This window comes from Rhinoraja longicauda, chromosome 26 (genome assembly GCF_053455715.1).
Source record: "Rhinoraja longicauda isolate Sanriku21f chromosome 26, sRhiLon1.1, whole genome shotgun sequence".
NCBI lineage: Eukaryota > Metazoa > Chordata > Chondrichthyes > Rajiformes > Arhynchobatidae > Rhinoraja > Rhinoraja longicauda.
The window spans coordinates 19518468-19535419 of record NC_135978.1 but is presented as its reverse complement, the minus strand read 5'-3'; the positions used below and the strand labels follow the sequence as shown (position 1 = coordinate 19535419).

The following is a 16952-nucleotide window of genomic DNA, read 5'->3' as shown; positions in this document are numbered from 1 at the left end:
ATTCCCAATGCTTGAAATAAGCAAAATAAAGGTGAGATACTGCTTAAGTTCTCAAATGCAGGAAGTGGAATTTATAAGCAGTTAACAATATTACAAAGTTAAAACAAATTTCAGGCATAGACACTGACAGCATATGTATGTCTTTCCCTTTAAATCACTGTCTATCTGTACTTTACTCCATTTACCTGCCTTGGCTGTGTATTCCTTAATACCCTTGACTAATAGACTTATGCCAAGTACAACATTTTCAAGCAACTACTCGTTTTCAGATTGTCCTTCAACTACGTTTCAGCGCGTTTAAGAAACAGAATCTTTGATCTTGACGCTATCTTATCTGCAGATCCCCTCCTTTCTCTCAACCGGTGAACTCCCGGCTTCCTCTTTTACTGAACCCAGTTCATAAACTAACAGCCACGACTAGAAGCAGGCAGGGTAAAGAGGGAGGTGCCAAACAAGAGATAGCTTGTTGTTTGGGCCTGCATTCTTACCACATTTTTGCACACTCTTTGCTCCAGTGAAGTATTTCTAATGTGTGTTCCCTGCTTCACCACAACAGCGAGAGGGAACAGAGAGACAAAGCAGACAAAATCCAGCAACTTCAACATCTGATGTTTGTTAGATATATTTGTTGGATATGATATGTTCCACATTGACACGTGTTCCCCCTGCTGCAAGTAAACTTGCTTTTAGAAGCACAATCTATCAGGTACTCGAGTGCAAATGCTTACTTCCTACTCTTCAGACTACTTTTCATGTTAGAACTTCCTCTTAACAGCAAATACGCAGAGAGCATTGTTTATCAGCAGGCTGATGATTCATTTCATCTCTGCACAATGATGGAATCTCTTGAGCTGCGCGTTTTCTGCTCTGCTAGCTCACTGCATTCCCACTTATCCTCCCTCACACTTGTATTTCATGTTCCAACAGACAGCCAAGAGATGGCCGTTACAGTCTCAATCTGTGGCAGTTTCTGATGGGCTTCTCAGCAGAACAGCTCAAGCCAGGAATCCCTCTGCAGTCCGGTTAGTGTGACTGCGTCACAGAGTCAGCCACACGCCAACAGTAAGAGGCTCTTCAGCCCATTGCATTCATGCCGGCCATCGCCTACCCGTCCGCACTAACCATCTCTCAGCCCTCCGCCTCTATTCAGATGCTAGTCTAAACACTGAGTGCCTGCCTGCCCCATCCAGTAATGCAGCTCATTCCACATTCCAAACACCCTCCAGCAAAAGCATTTTGTTTAATCAGATTCCTTTAATCTACACCTTAAACTCCATGCTCTACAGTGGTTTCAGATGTCTCCACTATGGGGAAAGTTCCTCATTCTCTGCCTTATTTATGGTCCTCATAATTTTGGATACCTCGGTCGATCCCGTCAGCCTTCTCTGCTGCAAGAACACTTCCTTTCAGAACAGGAATACTCTATTTTGGACAACAGCTTGTTGGATCACGTCTGCAACCTCTGCAGTTTAACCACAGCCTTCCTTTAGTACGCTGACCAATCGCACACAATACGCCTGCCGTGGCCTAAGCAAAACCCGGTACAGTTGTACAATGAAAGGCCTGGTAGAGTGGATGTGGAGAGGATGTTTCCAGCGGTGCGAGAGTCTAGGACCTGGGGAAACATCCTCAGAATAAAAGGACATACCTTTAGACTGGAGATGAGGAGGAATTTCTTGAGCCATAGGGTGGTGAATCTATGGAGTTCATTGCCACAAATGGTTGTGGAAGCCAAGTCAAGTGGTGTTTTTAAGATGGAGAATTATTGGTTCTTGATTAGCAAGGATGACAAATGGTAAAGGGGATAAGGCAAGAGAATGGGGTTGAAAGAGAAAAATAGATCAGCCACGATTGAATGGCGGGGTAGGCTCGATGGGCCGAATGGTCTAATTCTGCCTCTATGTATAATGAATGGTCTGCTTACACTGTGATCTGAAAAGACTTCAAAGAGTTGAGATCTCTAGAGAAAGAAATACCTCATCTCTTTAAGTGTTAGACCCACCTTATTTTTAAACAATTACTGCTACTTCCTTATTTTTAAACATGGAAAAATATAAATCAGCCATGATCGAATGGGGGAGAAGACTCGATGGGCCGAATGGCCTAATTCTGCTCCTATATCTTATGAACCTTTTCTGACATTCCTATATCCCTACCCAAAGTAGGCAAGTGTCCCATCGAGTCTACCCCGCCATTCAATCATGGCCGATATATTTTTCTCTTTCAACCTCATTCTATTGCCTCATCCATATAACCACTTGCAAGTGTCCTCCGTGCTCTATAAGCCACCTGATCCATCTGTGCTTCTGCTTTTGGGCATCCTTGCACTTGTCCTCTCAGACCCCCTCCTCCCCAGCCCTCTGCAGTGATGCAGTAGCAACATAAAAAGTGAACAGGAGTCAGCAGCAGCAACCCTCTGCTGGGCTGATGACATTGCTTCACCGACACACTGCGCTTCTCATTTAAAAAAGCTTTGCTTTGGACTGTTGCGCAGGTTCACCCAAGTACACATCGAACTTGTATCAGCACTTCAAAGGAAAAGCACTCCTGTCACAACGAAGGGGGTGCAGTACAGGAGACAGAGGGAGCTCTGTGAACAGGGCAGCATTTAGCTCACCAGTCACAATACAAATGTCAGATTAGACATTTTTCTAATGCCAGTTGTACTGAAGGACTGCACGGACATTTCGGAGAATCTGAAGGGTCTCGACCCGAAATGTCAACCATTCCTTCGCTCCAGAGATGCTGCCTGTCCCACTGAGTCACTCCAGCATTTCGTGTCTACCTTCAGAGAATCCAAGTCTATTCCACAAACAGATGTATACATTTCCTCAACGTACTCAAGGCAGATGTTTGACACAAATTATTTACGTTTAAAGCAAGCAATAAAACTTTAAATGATAAACATTTTTCTACGAGTTGGAATAAAATAGAACACCATCACCTCGGCCAGTTTAGTGAAAGAAAGCAGTTGTTCAATTAAAAACCCAGGCAGTTGTAGTCGAAACATAGAAAATAGGTGCAGGAGTAGGCCATTCGGCCCTTCGAGCCTGCACCGCCATTCAACATGATCATGGTTGATCACGACTGTGTTGTTTCACACAGACATGCACAAGCCTCTTTCGCCTCCTTTCAAGACCAACCTCAGACTTAAAGGGAACAGAGGAACCACTGACCACATTCCTGGAACCACAGGTTCAACAGAAGGTTAACCAACACAAGGGACCTGTGGCTCCAACAGACTCCAGAGGTCTCGTGTCTGGGGGGCCGTTTTTATACTCAAGCAACAGTTTGAATCTAGGCTGGCCCATCAGAAAAATTCAATGCAAAAATATGAATGCTCACATTTATTACTTGCTTTGATGTTTACTGCACAATAGAGAGAGGGGGAGGGAAAGGGCTCTGCACAACTAATTGCAACACGATTCAGTCATATTAGACTCTGGCCAGAATTTGAAGCTGTAGTAACCACAAAACTGTTTGTTTGCTGTCAACAATGAAAAGCTAACAGCAATAACTGGTACCTGCATTTGCACAGTTCAATACAGGAAAAGTAATTTGCATACGTGGATTGTTATTCCCTCCGATTAACTTTTTAAAGTTTATACTATGGAATTTTTTTTTTTAATGTGGTAGTTTAGCTAACTAATTCTCAAATATCCAATGATCCATTCACTTCCCACATCAGTAAATCATAATCATGCTTTTTGCTTCCTAAGGCAGATACAAATGGCTGGAGTAACTCGGCGGGTCAGGCAGCACAGCACCTCTGGAGAAAAAAATTTTTTTCCTATGGAGAACAAACAATTTGTGGGGAAGAAAATGATTCTCCAGAGATGCTGCCTGATCCACTGAGATACTCCAGCATAGAAAATAGGTGCAGGAGTAGGCCATTCGGCCCTTCGAGCCTGCACCGCCATTCAATATGATCATGGCTGATCATCCAACTCAGTATCCCGTACCTGCCTTCTCTCCATACCCCCTGATCCCTTTAGCCACAAGGGCCACATCTAACTCCCTCTTAAATATAGCCAATGAACTGGCCGCAACTACCTTCTGTTTATCATTATTATTTATCATTATCATTTATCATTATCACTAATGCATCCACTATTACTACAGCCTTTTGTGTCTGTCTTCAGTTTATACCAGCATCTGCAGTTCCAGCATCTACACCTTTTGCTTCCTGGTTTGGTCTCTGCAGTAATTTATTGATGTGATTTGCAGCTTGGCCAGGCTCATGTCTTTATTTGCGCGGTGGGTCAGAGATCCCAGGCAGACGGCATCGCACAGAGAGGGGAAACCATCACCACACGGCCAGCTCCGCCATCGGTTCACAGGCCAGTGCCCCTCTCCGCCACCCGTCGCCAACATCACGCCGCTAACCGTGGAATTAGTGGAGCATGCAAAACATTAATTTTGCATGAACATCAATACAACCAAGACCCAAAACAGATGCTCACACAGCCCACAAGAGCATTCGTGACCTACACCTGACTGAACTACATTCCTCTGCCCAACTGCTAATATTTTCAGTCTTAAGAGTTTTACGGCATGGAAAGAGGTCCTTCATTCCATCTTGCCCACACCAGCCAAAATGTCCCATCGACACTAGTCCACTAAACCTCTCCTATCCATGCCCCTGTCTAAATATTTAAAAGTTACATTAGTACCTGCCTCAACTACCTCCCCCGGCAACTTGTTCCATACACCCACCACCCTGTGTGTGAAAAGATTACCGCTCAGGTTCCTATTAAATCATTCCCCCCTCACCTGAAACCTATGTTCTCTGGTCCTCGGTTCCCCTACTCTGGGCAAGAGACTTTTTTGTGGGATTATATTCGGGACTGTAAGCATTCCAATCCTGCCTTCCTTGTGGCCATACGGTATGATGTAATCTTCAAACAACTCTTGGTGTTAAGTACAATCTACGATTACTGTGGAGACCTTCACGGCCTCCATCCACAACACGTTTTAAGTAATGGTTGTAATTTTAGAATATGTGAACATATTCACATGAAATTAATTCAATCCTCCTCACACACAGACTGTAGTAAAGCCCAGTTCAAATCCAATGAACTCTTCTCCTGGTTGCGAGTCAGAGATCAGGCCTCAGGATACCCATGGTGTGTAAGTAAACCATTGGCTGCTGCCCTGCCAATGCATGTTCACCAATAGCCTCCACCCTGTGGCAGTGATGACAGGAGCGAGCGAGAAGGCTTCCAAATCATCAGACCACAGGAGGGGGACACAAAAAGCTGGAGTAACTCAGCAGGTGAGGCAGCATCTCTGGAGAAAAGGAATAGAAGACATTTTGGGTCAAGACCCTTCTTCAGTCTTAAACATAGAATATAGGTGCGGGAGGTGGCCATTCAGCCCTTCGAGCCAGCGCAGCCAGCCAATGATCATGGCTGATCATTATCCCGATCAATGATCATGGCAAATCAGTACCCCGTCCCCGTTTTCTCCACATATCCCTCGATTCCATTAGCCACAAGAGCTAAATCTAACTCTCTCTTGAAAACACCCAGTGAATTGGCCTCCACTGCCTTCTGTGGCAGAGAATTGCACAGAATTCTCTGGGTGAAAAAGTTTTTCCTCATCTCAGTCCAAAATGACTTGCCCCTTATTCTTAAACTGTGAACCCTGGTTCTGGACACCCCCAACATCGGGAACAATTTGCCTGCATCTATCTAGCCCTTGTCAATCCGTTACGAATTGTTTTAATGTTTCTATTTAAATTCCCTCTCATCCTTCTAAATTCCAAGGCCAGTCGACCCACTCTGTCACCATATGTCAGTCCCGCCAAGGGGTCTCGACCCGAAACGTCACCTCTTTCTTTTCTCAAGAGATGCCGCCTGATCCGCTGAGTTACTCCAGCTTTTTTTTGTGTGTCTGTCGTCGGTTTAAATCAGCTTCTTCTGCATTTCGTCCCTGCACATTTAGTCCACAGGACGTGTTCTACCTGCACCAGGTTTGGGGCTCCATGCCAGCGTCTCCCCATTACCACCCACCTAAAGGCGCTCTCTCCGTCAAACACTTGTTTACTATCCTTCCCCTTCACGCTCCCTCCCTGTTCTCCCCGACACCTTCCCGTTCCCTCAATCCTCATCCCCTTTAGCTCGCACTTCACCACAACACAACACCCTTCCCGAGGCACCAGAGGCACAGAGCATTCTTCCCTCCTGACACCAGGGTCTCTACCCACCCACCGGGGTCTCTGCCCACCCACCGGGGTCTCTGTCCACCCACCGGGGTCTCTGCCCACCCACCGGGGTCTCTGCCCACCCACCGGGGTCTCTGTCCACCCACCGGGGTCTCTGCCCACCCACCGGGGTCTCTGCCCACCCACCGGGGTCTCTGCCCACCCACCGGGGTCTCTGCCCACCCACCGGGGTCTCTGCCCACCCACCAGGTACTCTACCCACCCACCGGGGTCTCTGCCCACCCACCGGGGTCTCTGCCCACCCACCGGGGTCTCTGCCCACCCACCAGGTACTCTACCCACCCACAGGGGTCTCTGTCCACCCACCGGGGTCTCTGTCCACCCACCGGGGTCTCTGCCCACCCTCCACACACACGATCCGCCCACCCATGCACTCGCCCACCTACACTACAGCCTCTGCTCTGCCCACTCTCTCTCTCTCAGCCACAAGTCACTGACTGTCCACATGTTTACTGCTCGCTCCCCACGGTTGCGTTTCCCACCCATGGCTGTGACGAGGCACCCAAGGGTGCGGGTGCGGACAGACCCCCACCCGCGGCTCCCTGTCTGTCTGTCCGCCCCCTCGCCCCGCTCGCTCGCTCGCTCGGCTGGGCTCACCGTTGAAGCCCCAGCGCTCCTGGCTCTGCTTGACTTGCTCGGGGCTCAGCCCAGTGTTCTCATTCACGCTGAAGTGGGCGAGAACTTCTTCCACCGTCTTGCTGTGCGCCTTCTCCATGATGCTGCTGCTGCTGCTGCTGCTGCTGCTGGCCGCTCTCCGCTCTGGAGCCGACTGCCTGACTGACTGCTCTGGTCCCGGGACCCGCGGTGCGACTGATCCGCCCGCTGCCGCTGCATCCGCAGGTGTGTTTGGGAGGGGCGGGCGAGCATAGACCCCACCCCCTTCGCCCGGCCACGCCCCTTCGATTGGCCCCTCCTCCTCCCTCTAATCCTCCTCCTCCCTCTAATCCTCCTCCTCCCTCTAATCCTCCTCCTCCCTCTAATCCTCCTCCTCCCTCTAATCCTCCTCCTCCCTCTAATCCTCCTCCTCCCTCTAATCCTCCTCCTCCCTCTAATCCTCCTCCCTCTAATCCTCCTCCCTCTAATCCTCCTCCCTCTAATCCTCCTCCCTCTAATCCACCTCCCTCTAATCCTCCTCCCTCTAATCCTCCTCCCTCTAATCCTCCTCCCTCTAATCCCCCTCATCCTCCCTCTAATGCCCTCCTCCTCCCTCTAAGGCCCCTCCTCCCCCTAATCCCCCTCCTCCTCCCTCTAATCCCCTCCTCCTCCCTCTAATGCCCCTCCTCCTCCCTTTAATTCCCCTCTAATCCCCCTCCTCCTCCCTCTAAGGCTCCTCTAATTCCCCTCCTCCTCCCTCTAAGGCACCTCCTCCTCCCTCTAAGGCCCCTCCTCCTCCCTCTAAGGCCCCTCCTCCTCCCTCTAATTCTCCTCCTCCTCCCTCTAAGACCCCTCCTCCTCCATCTATGGCCCCTCCTCCTCCCTCTAAGCCCCCTCCAAGGCCCCTCCTCCTCCCTCTAAGGCCCCTCCTCCTCCCTCTAAGGCCCCTCCTACTCCCTCTAATTCTCCTCCTCCTTCCTCTAAGGCCCCTCCTCCTCCCCCTAATGCCCCCTCCTCCCTCTAAGGCCCCTCCCCTCCCTCTAAGGCCCCTCCTTCCCCTCTAAGGCCCCTCCTCCTCCCTCTCAGGCCCCTCTTCCTCCTCCCACACAGGCCCCTCCCCCCTGGACGCCCCCCTTTCACCATGCACCCCCCACCCCTGGCAAGCGCTGTAACAATGTGGAGAAGGGTCTCGACCTGAAACATCACCCATTCCTTCGCTCCTGAGATGCTGCCTGTCCTGTTGAGTTGCTCCAGCATTTTGTGAATAAATACCTTCGATTTGTACCAGCATCTGCAGTTATTTTCTTACACTAACAACGTGGAGGAAGCTGGCTTGCACCGAAGGTGGACACAACATTCTGGAGTAACTCAGTGGGACAGGCAGCAACGCTGGAGAGAAGGAATGGGTGACGTTCCGGGTTGAGACCCTTCTTCAGACTGATCAGAGATGCTGCCTGTCTCGCTTAATTAATCCAGCGCGCTGTAACAAACCTTCCTTCTCCCCGCGTCCCGTGTTTAGTGGGCGTGGCGGAGCGGACACGACTGCCCACCACTTCCCTGCACCACAGCCCCTGGACTGACCGTGTGTCTGCTGCCAATCCCTCGCTTATTTCCCCCCCGCCCCCCCCCCCCACCCCCTCCTTTATCAGTGGCAGTTCCTCACAATTCTCAGCTTCCCCCGTTCCCTCGCTCGGTGTGTTTCTCCATTGTCCCCGCTATCTACTGTGAACTCACTAAGGTATTTCTGTACTCCGTCTCTTCATTATTCGATATCCAACCCACTACAGTGGTGTCGTCCACGAATTTGTAGATTGAGTCGGATTTATATTTGGCTGCACAGTCGTGAGTGTATAAAGAGCTGTGAATGCATCCTTGCAGGGCATCAGTATTGAGAATTATCGTGGAGGATGGTTTGTCACCTATCGTCGACGATTGTGGTCTGTTGGTCAGGAGTTGAGGATCTAGTTGCAAAGGGGAGCGTTGACTCCCAAGTTTGGAGAGGAGCTTGGTTGGGATAAAGGTATTGAAAACAGAGCTATTGTCGATGAAGCGGAATCTGACATAGGTGTCCTTCTTACCCAGGTGTTCCAAGGATGAGTGTAGGGCCACGGAGATTACATTACCTGTGGACCAGTTCTGGTGGTAGGTGAACTGTAGTTGATTAAGGCTGCTTGGTAAACTGGATTTAATGTGTTCCAGTCTCTCGAAACACTTCATGATGGTGGATATCAAGGCGACTGCACAGAACTAATTAAGGCATGAGATCTTGCTCTTCTTGAAGCAGGTGGGTACTTCAGAACCGAGTAGGGAGAGATTAACGATGTCCGTGAACATTCCTCCTAGCTGGTCCGCACAGGTCCTAAGGACACAGCTGGGGTCTCAATCCGGACAGTTGATTTCTGTGGGTTCATCTCTTCTCCACGATTTCCAAGAGGTTTTCTGTATCTTCTTCCATGAAGACATTTGTTTAATTTCCAATTCCTTATTCCCCAATATAGTTTCTCTTGTCTTGGTCTGTCAGTGACCCACGTTAGTTTGTCTACATCCATTGAAGACTTCACATGCTGTTTTTATTTTTCTCTCTTATTTACTCTTTTATTCTAGGTCCATCAATCTTTTGGTCCTTTGCTGAACTCTGAAAGTTTCCTAACCTTCAGACTTCCTGTTGTTTTTGGCAACATAATAAGCCTTTTCCTTTCATCTAAAACTATCTTTAAATTCCCTTGTTAGCCACAGCTGGACCACTTTTCCTATTGTGCTTTTGTGCCTGAAAGGAACATATATTTGCTGTAAATTGTGCATTAATACTTCAAGTGTCGGTAATTGCTGTTTACTTTTAATTTGGTTTTGCAATGTAGCAAAGTCAACTTATGTTCATATCTTTTTAGTTTGTTTTGTTTAGATTTAAGGTTCTGGTTTCAATCTGAATTAAATCATTCTCTATTTTGATATAATATTCTATCCTATTAAGATCATTATTCCCTGAAAGCTTCCTCAGTACCAGATTATTAATTGACCCTTTCTATACACAATAATAAGTTGACACAAGGAACTGCAAAGTGTTGGCTTTAACCAAAAAAGAAACACAGTGCTGGAGTAATTCAGTTGGTCAAGCGGCATCTCTGGAAAACATGACTAGGCGACGCTTCAAGAAGAAGGGTCCCAACCTGAAATGTTGTGTGAAGGGTCACTTGTCCATGTTCTCCAGAGATGCTGCTTGACTTGCGAAGTTACTCCAGAGACTATAATAATCTGTGCAAGTTGAATAATTCCACAATAGTTATTTTAGTTTAGTTTAGTTTAGTTTATTGTCACGCATACTGAGGTACAGTATTGAAAAGCTTTTGTTGCGTGTTAACGAGTCAGCGGAAAGACAATACGTGATTACAATCGAGCCATCCACAGTGTACAGAGATATAAAAGAGTGAAGCGATTGTATCGCGTGATTGCAGTTCGGGAAGAGTGTGTTTTAGACGTCCTTTATGGCAAGATGGGTGGAGTGACAAAGCAGGGGAGAGACCACACCTTACAATTCCAGTCTCCGTGTTTAACGAGGGATAGTCTTATATTAGAGGCGTTTCAGAGGTTTACTAAATTGACTATTGGGGTGGAAAGGTAGTCTACAGAAGTAGGATCAGCAAGTGTAGGCCTATACTCAGTGGAGCTCAGAAGAGTGAGAGGTGATCTCATTGGAACAGATATGCCTACGTGTATTTAGGGTCCAGTGGAATGGCATTAATCCTAACAACAGAATCCCAACAATACTTTCCCAGGAATAACCACAACAGGTGTATTCAACATATTACAAGCAAATTACTATGACTTATTTTGCGAAGTAACCCAGCTGGATGAACTAGTTGAGTTTGTCTACATTCTATTAATGCCTGTTGATGTGGTAACTTCCTTCATGATTGTGCTGAATGATTTCCAATCCTCTCTGACTCCTCAGGTGTCAGATGAGGCTCAGCACCAACACCTGAGTGTTATGGGCACGGCTGCCACTGCCGAGCTTTGAGCAGATATTGCAAACTGGCACGGTCGTTCAGCCCAGACCAAGCTCTACCACAGGGTCTGCTGCCTCTCACAGAATGTGTGAGATAAGGATAGAAGAAGCAATATTCAATAGTCACAATATTTGTCACTTATGCAACTGCACAGTGAGATTATTTTTCCATGTACTACGCATGCATGTTCCCCTTTCCTCTGGCACATGTAATATGCTTCCTCTGTGGTGAGTGGCTGCAATCATATCTGCAGCGAGACCTCATGTACTATTTTAACGCTCACCCTGTTCGTAATGTGAAGGTCTGACCTGAGCGGCCATCATGTTTGTGCCTGAAACGTCCTCACATTTCCATTGTAATCTGCAGGCAAAGTCAAATGTTGGACTCCTCACGCTTAACAATTTGCAAATAATTTGCTTGCAACTTAAGCCATAAACAAATCAGCCCACAGTGCAAGGTTTACAAGCTCGCCTGGGCTTCATTGGTTGGATAGCTCTTGCAACGCAGTAAAGAGCCAACCACTGGCCCACTCTCTAACTTCTGGTGACGGACATGTGTCACTGTCATTTAAGATGTCCGAGCGTTCAAATAACCCTCCAGTCGCCGTCCTAGTTTTTTATAGGGGAGCGCCTTCAGCTTTCAGAGCGACTACAGGTTAATCAGCTTGTGATATGTCTCAGAGCCGATCTTCATTGATAAGATAAGGGGCGTGCAGGGCTGGGGAACAATAAGGTTGGAGGGCAGAGAGCCAGAAGTGATGAAATCAGTAATGGTGTTTGAGATTAAGGCCTGGTGCTCATCTGTGAGCTCATGGTCCAAGGATCACTTGCCAGATTCCTCCCTCCCCACTTCCACACCATGATCAATCTGAAGAAAGGTCTTGACCTGAAACGTCATCTATCCATGTTCTCTCAAGATGCTGCCTGACCTGTTAAGTCACTCCAGCGCTTTGTGTCTGTTTTTGTTAGCCGCCTATGTAACTGGTGACTCAGAAGTGGGCTTGTGCACTCTGAAGCTGCCTAGATGCTTGTGCTCCAGCTGTCATCCCCTCCTGTTTCTTGTCAATGCTGTGATGCTGCAGCACTTGTACCTCCCGTGTGTTTACTTTTCCTGCTTCTCTCCGGGCCGACCACTGCCGCTGTGAGCCTTTTATCTTTCTCTCTCTAATTGCTGCTGCTGGTGGAGGGAGGGTGACTCACTGCACAGCTGGGGAGGCTTTGACACCTGTGCCTCCCCTCGCCCGCACTGTGGCCCCAAGGTTCTGTGGTGATCAGTACTGCTGAGCAGGTCAGGATGATGTGAAAGCAGGAGCATGTCTCTTGTCCGGACGATCCTTCTGCACTGGGCAGGTGTCTGTCAGCCAGCCACGCCTGCAGTGCCAGCGGGTTCTGACTGTAATTCTTCCTGGCAGACACCAACAGCGTGTTTTTCATTGTCGACCAATGTCCCACCCATTTATCCCCATCAGTGGCCTCTGGTGCTCTTGGTGCAGGTCACCTATGTATCCAGGACACACTGCTAGCACCGACACAGAGCATCCACTCATACTCTGTGCTGGGAGAATCCTGCCCAAGGCCAAAGACTGCACTCCCACCCAGTGATTCAATCCTAACAGGAGTGACGTCCAATTAAAGAGTAGGAAGGAACTGCAGATGCTGGTTCAAACCGAAGATAGACACTACAATATCTTTATTGTCATTGTACAGAGGTACAACGAGATTGGGACGCGTTCGGTGCTGGGCTGCTCCGAATTGCATCGGTTTGCAAAGCTGGACGTGCCGCCATTTGTGTATTTCCACAAAACACACAAAAAGCTGGAGTAACCCAGTGAGCCAGACAGCATCTCTGGAGAAAAGAAATAGGAGACATTTTGGGTTCTTCTTCTTCTTCTTGCGTTTGAGGCAGCAGAAATTATGTGGTGCCCTCCAGGCGCTGTACCCAGTGCGATGTGCTGTTGTTGAGGGCCCTAATTTTGGGTCCACATTCCACATTTTGCGTCAAGACCCTTCTTCATTCTCGACCCGAAGCGTCTCCTGTACCTTTCCTCCAGGGATGCTGTCCGACCCGCTGAGTTACTCCAGCTTTTTGTGTCTACTTTCAGACAAAATGGCTGCCACCCCTCTGGGCAGCTGCAAGTCAGGATGGTACCTAGCTGCACTGCCAGCAACCGTTGGCAGAGGGGACAGTGGCGTATTAAGGTCAACCGCAGGGCAGAGGCCGTGCTTGTCACCGTGACTGAGGTCGTGGCCAGTGGCAACGCAGCCTAATGAGGGGCACCGACAGTATCGCCCGGCCAGGTCAACCCCTGCAACACCGGCCCGGCGTCGCCACCGGTACAACGGGCCGCTAAGACCAAGATAAGACTCGGCACTATTAACAACTTTGCAACTTGAAGGGCACAAGTTGTTGCCAGAAACAGGGTGACTCTGTGTGGCCTCGGTGAAGCCCACCATTCTTACACTACAATCGCTGCAATTTTCTACTTACCCATGAATGTGCTTATCTTTAGCATGATTTTACTGGGTTGTCTGCAAAACAAAGAATCTCACTGTCCTCGGTACATGTGACAATAAAGAATCATTGAATCATTCCTGAACCTCCCTCCCAATCTCAGAACTCTCCTGATATATGACGCCATTTTTCTGTGGTGTCAAGTCAAGTCAATTTTATTTGTATAGCACATTTAAAAACAACCCACGTTGACCAAAGTGCTGTACATCTGATTAGGTACTAAGGAAAAAAAAAAGAAACATACAGTAGCACGCAAACAGTTCACAGCGCCTCCTCAATGAGCCTCAAACGCTAGGGAGTAGAAATAGGGTTTGAGCCTGGACTTAAAGGAGTCGATGGAGCTGTCTAGGAGCTGCAACCGCAAAAGCGCGGTCACCCCTGAGCTTAAGCCTAGACCGCGGGATAGTGAGTAGCCCCAAGTCGGCCGACCTGAGGGACCTGGAGTTAGAGAGGGGGGTTAGAAGATTTTTGATGTAGGGGGGGGGAATGTCCATTTAGGGCTTTATACGTGAATAGGAGGAGCTTGAAGTTGATTCTGTACCGTGTAGACAAGTCTTCTGTGGTGTAGACAAGACACATACCCTCGTGCCTCTCTCTTTTCAGAGATCAAAACCTCCAAGCCCACCAGACACTTGAGGACCACGAGGGAGGAGAGCACACTGTTAATCGATTGTACTCTCTGCCACCTGCATTTTCAGCTCTTCCCTCCCCTTCTTCCTTTTTTCCTTCCACCCTCCCACATCCTTCCACGCCATCTCCTCTTGGCCTCCTCTCACTCTTTCCAATCACTATCCACCTTCTTCCAATGAAGGAAGTCAATGGTCTTCCGGTGGACTTCCAGGAAGTATCTCCATCTACTGTCCGGAAGGAACCCAGTGCTCATCATCAGCAGCCTGAAGAAGGATTCCGTCCCGAAATGCCATCTATTCCTTTTCTCCAGAGATGCTGCCTGACCCGCTGAGTTACTCCAGCACTTTGTGTCTATCTCATCGTGACAAGCCTTGTGGTGCCTCTATAGGAACTCTGCAGGGACCTGTGAGAGCAGTTAGGCCCAGATGGGAGAGAATGACAAGTCTCCATCTCTGACAATGGATGGTGAGGAAGGTTTGTTGTTGGCAACCTGGAGCACAAGGGAGGAGTTGTAAGAGGAAGGGACAGGTTCCGATATTAGGAAGCAACAGACTTGCTGCAGTATGGACCAAATTGCAGGAACCTCTCCTCTGGAACACTCTGTCACTCTATAGATGCAGCAGAAAGAGTCATCTTTGATTCAGGCAGCTTTGCTGCGTACTTTTCGCGTTGAGCCTGGCTTGCAACAACTTCCTGCTTCGGGTTTGGTGTCAGGGTTCCGGCCTCGTTCGGACAATTAACCCCTTGTGGTACTTGAATGGACTTTCAGCAAACTGCTGCAGCTCATCGAGTGCATTTTGTAAGCCCTCTGTCTTACCTCATTATCTAGAACATTTATTTCTTCCCATCAGCAGACTGGCTTGGTCTATCTCTTCTGCCAGTTCCCACATTCACATCTTTGTTTAGAGATGCAGCATGGAAACAGGCCCTTCGGCCCACCGAGTACGCGCTGACCAGCGATCACCCCGTACACGAGCACTATCCTACACACTAGGGACAATTTACAATTTTACCAAAGCCAATTAACCTACAAACCTGTACGTCTTTAGAGTTTGGGAGGAAACCGGAACACTCGGAGATAAGCCACTTGGTTCCGGCAGAATGTACAAACTGCGTACAGACAGCACCCGTGGTCAGGATCAAACCTGGGTCTCTGGCGCTGTAGGGCAGCAACTCTACTGCTGTGCCACTGTGCCAACCGATTTCATCTAACTTTTGAACTTCTGTTTGCTCTTTCAGTCTTGCTTGAACTGACCTGCCCCTGAAGACATTCCTTTTCATCCTTGTGCAACGTTAAGCTTCTCCCTAACATTCAGATCAGTCTCTTCCTCTTTCTACCCCTCCCCTCTGCTGCACCTTCAGACAGTCACAATCCATCATCAGAGGCAGAGTTGGGGATTTGCATTCTTCTGCCACGTTATCATCAGTGGCCTAAAGTCCTGGTATCTCTCAGAGCTCGGCCTGCTTTTCCTCTCTTCTGAGTCCATGTGAGCTGCAGTCTTACAACTAAAACTGCTCTCTGCAACATGGAAATAGTTAACCATCAGACTCAAACACCACAACCTTCAAATAAGCATAGACCTAGGGGCAATATTTTTGCCTTTGCACTATTATTATTTGTTTACTTGTTATAGAGAGATTTGGATATGGATATACAATGCAAACGACAGTTGCGGGATTCGTTACCCCATCGTAGGTGATAATAGCACCAGCCGCGCTTGTGCGGATCTTTTTGGCGGGCTTTCGGAGAATTGGCGGGAGACGTGGCGCCATCTTGCCGTCGCTGTGGCGTGGTCACCGATGTCGAGACTTTGTTGATTGAACCACTTGCCTTGTTTTTTGCCGCTATGAGCGCGTCCGCTTTCGCTGCATATGCTTCGGGGTCCTTAAAAGAACAATCCGTAAGCAGCAGTCGGACATCCTCGGGAAGTTTCTCGCGGAATGCCTGTTCAAACATCGGGCAATCCGTATGCTCACCGGCTAACATCATCATTTCGGCCATGAGGACGGAAGGCAGTTGGTCTCCAAGATCCGGTAGGTGCAGAAGTTTTGCCGCACCACCATGCTTATTCAACCCGAAGGTTCGCAGTAATACCTTCTTCATGGCCTCGTACTTGTCTTCCGCAGGTGAATTTACGATGAACCGCATCACGCGCTTGGTTGTGTCCGGCGTTAGAGCGTTGACGAGGTAGAAGTACTTCGTGGATTCGTCCGACACCTTCTTTATATGGAATTGAGCCTCGGCGTGGATAAACCAAGCTTGCGGTGCGTACGTCCAAAATAACGGAAGATGAACGCCTGCCGCGCTTGACTCCGGTGTGCCCTGCTCGGTCATCGTCAACGAGGCGTCGGGTTCCTGCTCAGTCGGTGATCGTCCACATCACGTCGGGGTCACCAATATGGCGAGTCCGAAACTTGTTGGTTGTAGACGAAGTTTATTGCAGCCGCAATACACGAATACAGAGTTAAACAACAAGGTACAGGACAACCAATACAAACTTACTGTCTTCCTTGAAGACTTCGCCGAACTGACTAAATCGGGCGCCAAACGCGCACATGACATCGCTGGCCAATCAGCGATGTCGTTCCCTGGACCAATCCCCATGGTCGCGTTCCCACGTGACCTCGCTGGCCAATCCGAGGGTTCGACGACCTGGACCATTCTCTATGGTCGCTACAGTATATTGTTTTGGGACACATGACAATAATACACTCATGACTCTTGAAGTATCTTATAAATGCCTTGTTGAAGTCTAAAGATAAGACTTATTTAATAGTTACATACGTAAAGTACTCTGATAAATTTGTCAAGCATGAAGCATGCCTCAAAAAGCATATCGACTCTGCTTTAGTTGTATTACTAGACCAAGTGGACCCGTTGGGCCCAAACTTCTGCATTGGTGCAGCACCCTCTCCTCCCCCTCCCCTCTCCCCCCCTCCCCCTCACCCCCCTTCTTCCCTCCCCCCTCCCCTCCCCCTCCCCCACC

At 48.7% G+C, this 16952-nt stretch overlaps 1 protein-coding gene across 2 annotated transcripts in view; it reads right to left on the bottom strand.

Moving 5' to 3' along the window:
- The window catches only part of atp2a3 (ATPase sarcoplasmic/endoplasmic reticulum Ca2+ transporting 3), a 164050-nt gene extending 156995 nt beyond the window's left edge, over positions 1–7055 (bottom strand). For both annotated transcript variants that reach the window (XM_078422743.1, XM_078422742.1), the window contains exon 1: positions 6824–7055. In XM_078422743.1, the coding sequence (XP_078278869.1) occupies positions 6824–6941 (118 nt within the window). In that variant the 5' untranslated portion in view covers positions 6942–7055. The remainder of the gene's footprint in view (positions 1–6823) is intronic.
- Between the last annotated feature and the right edge of the window lie 9897 nt (positions 7056–16952).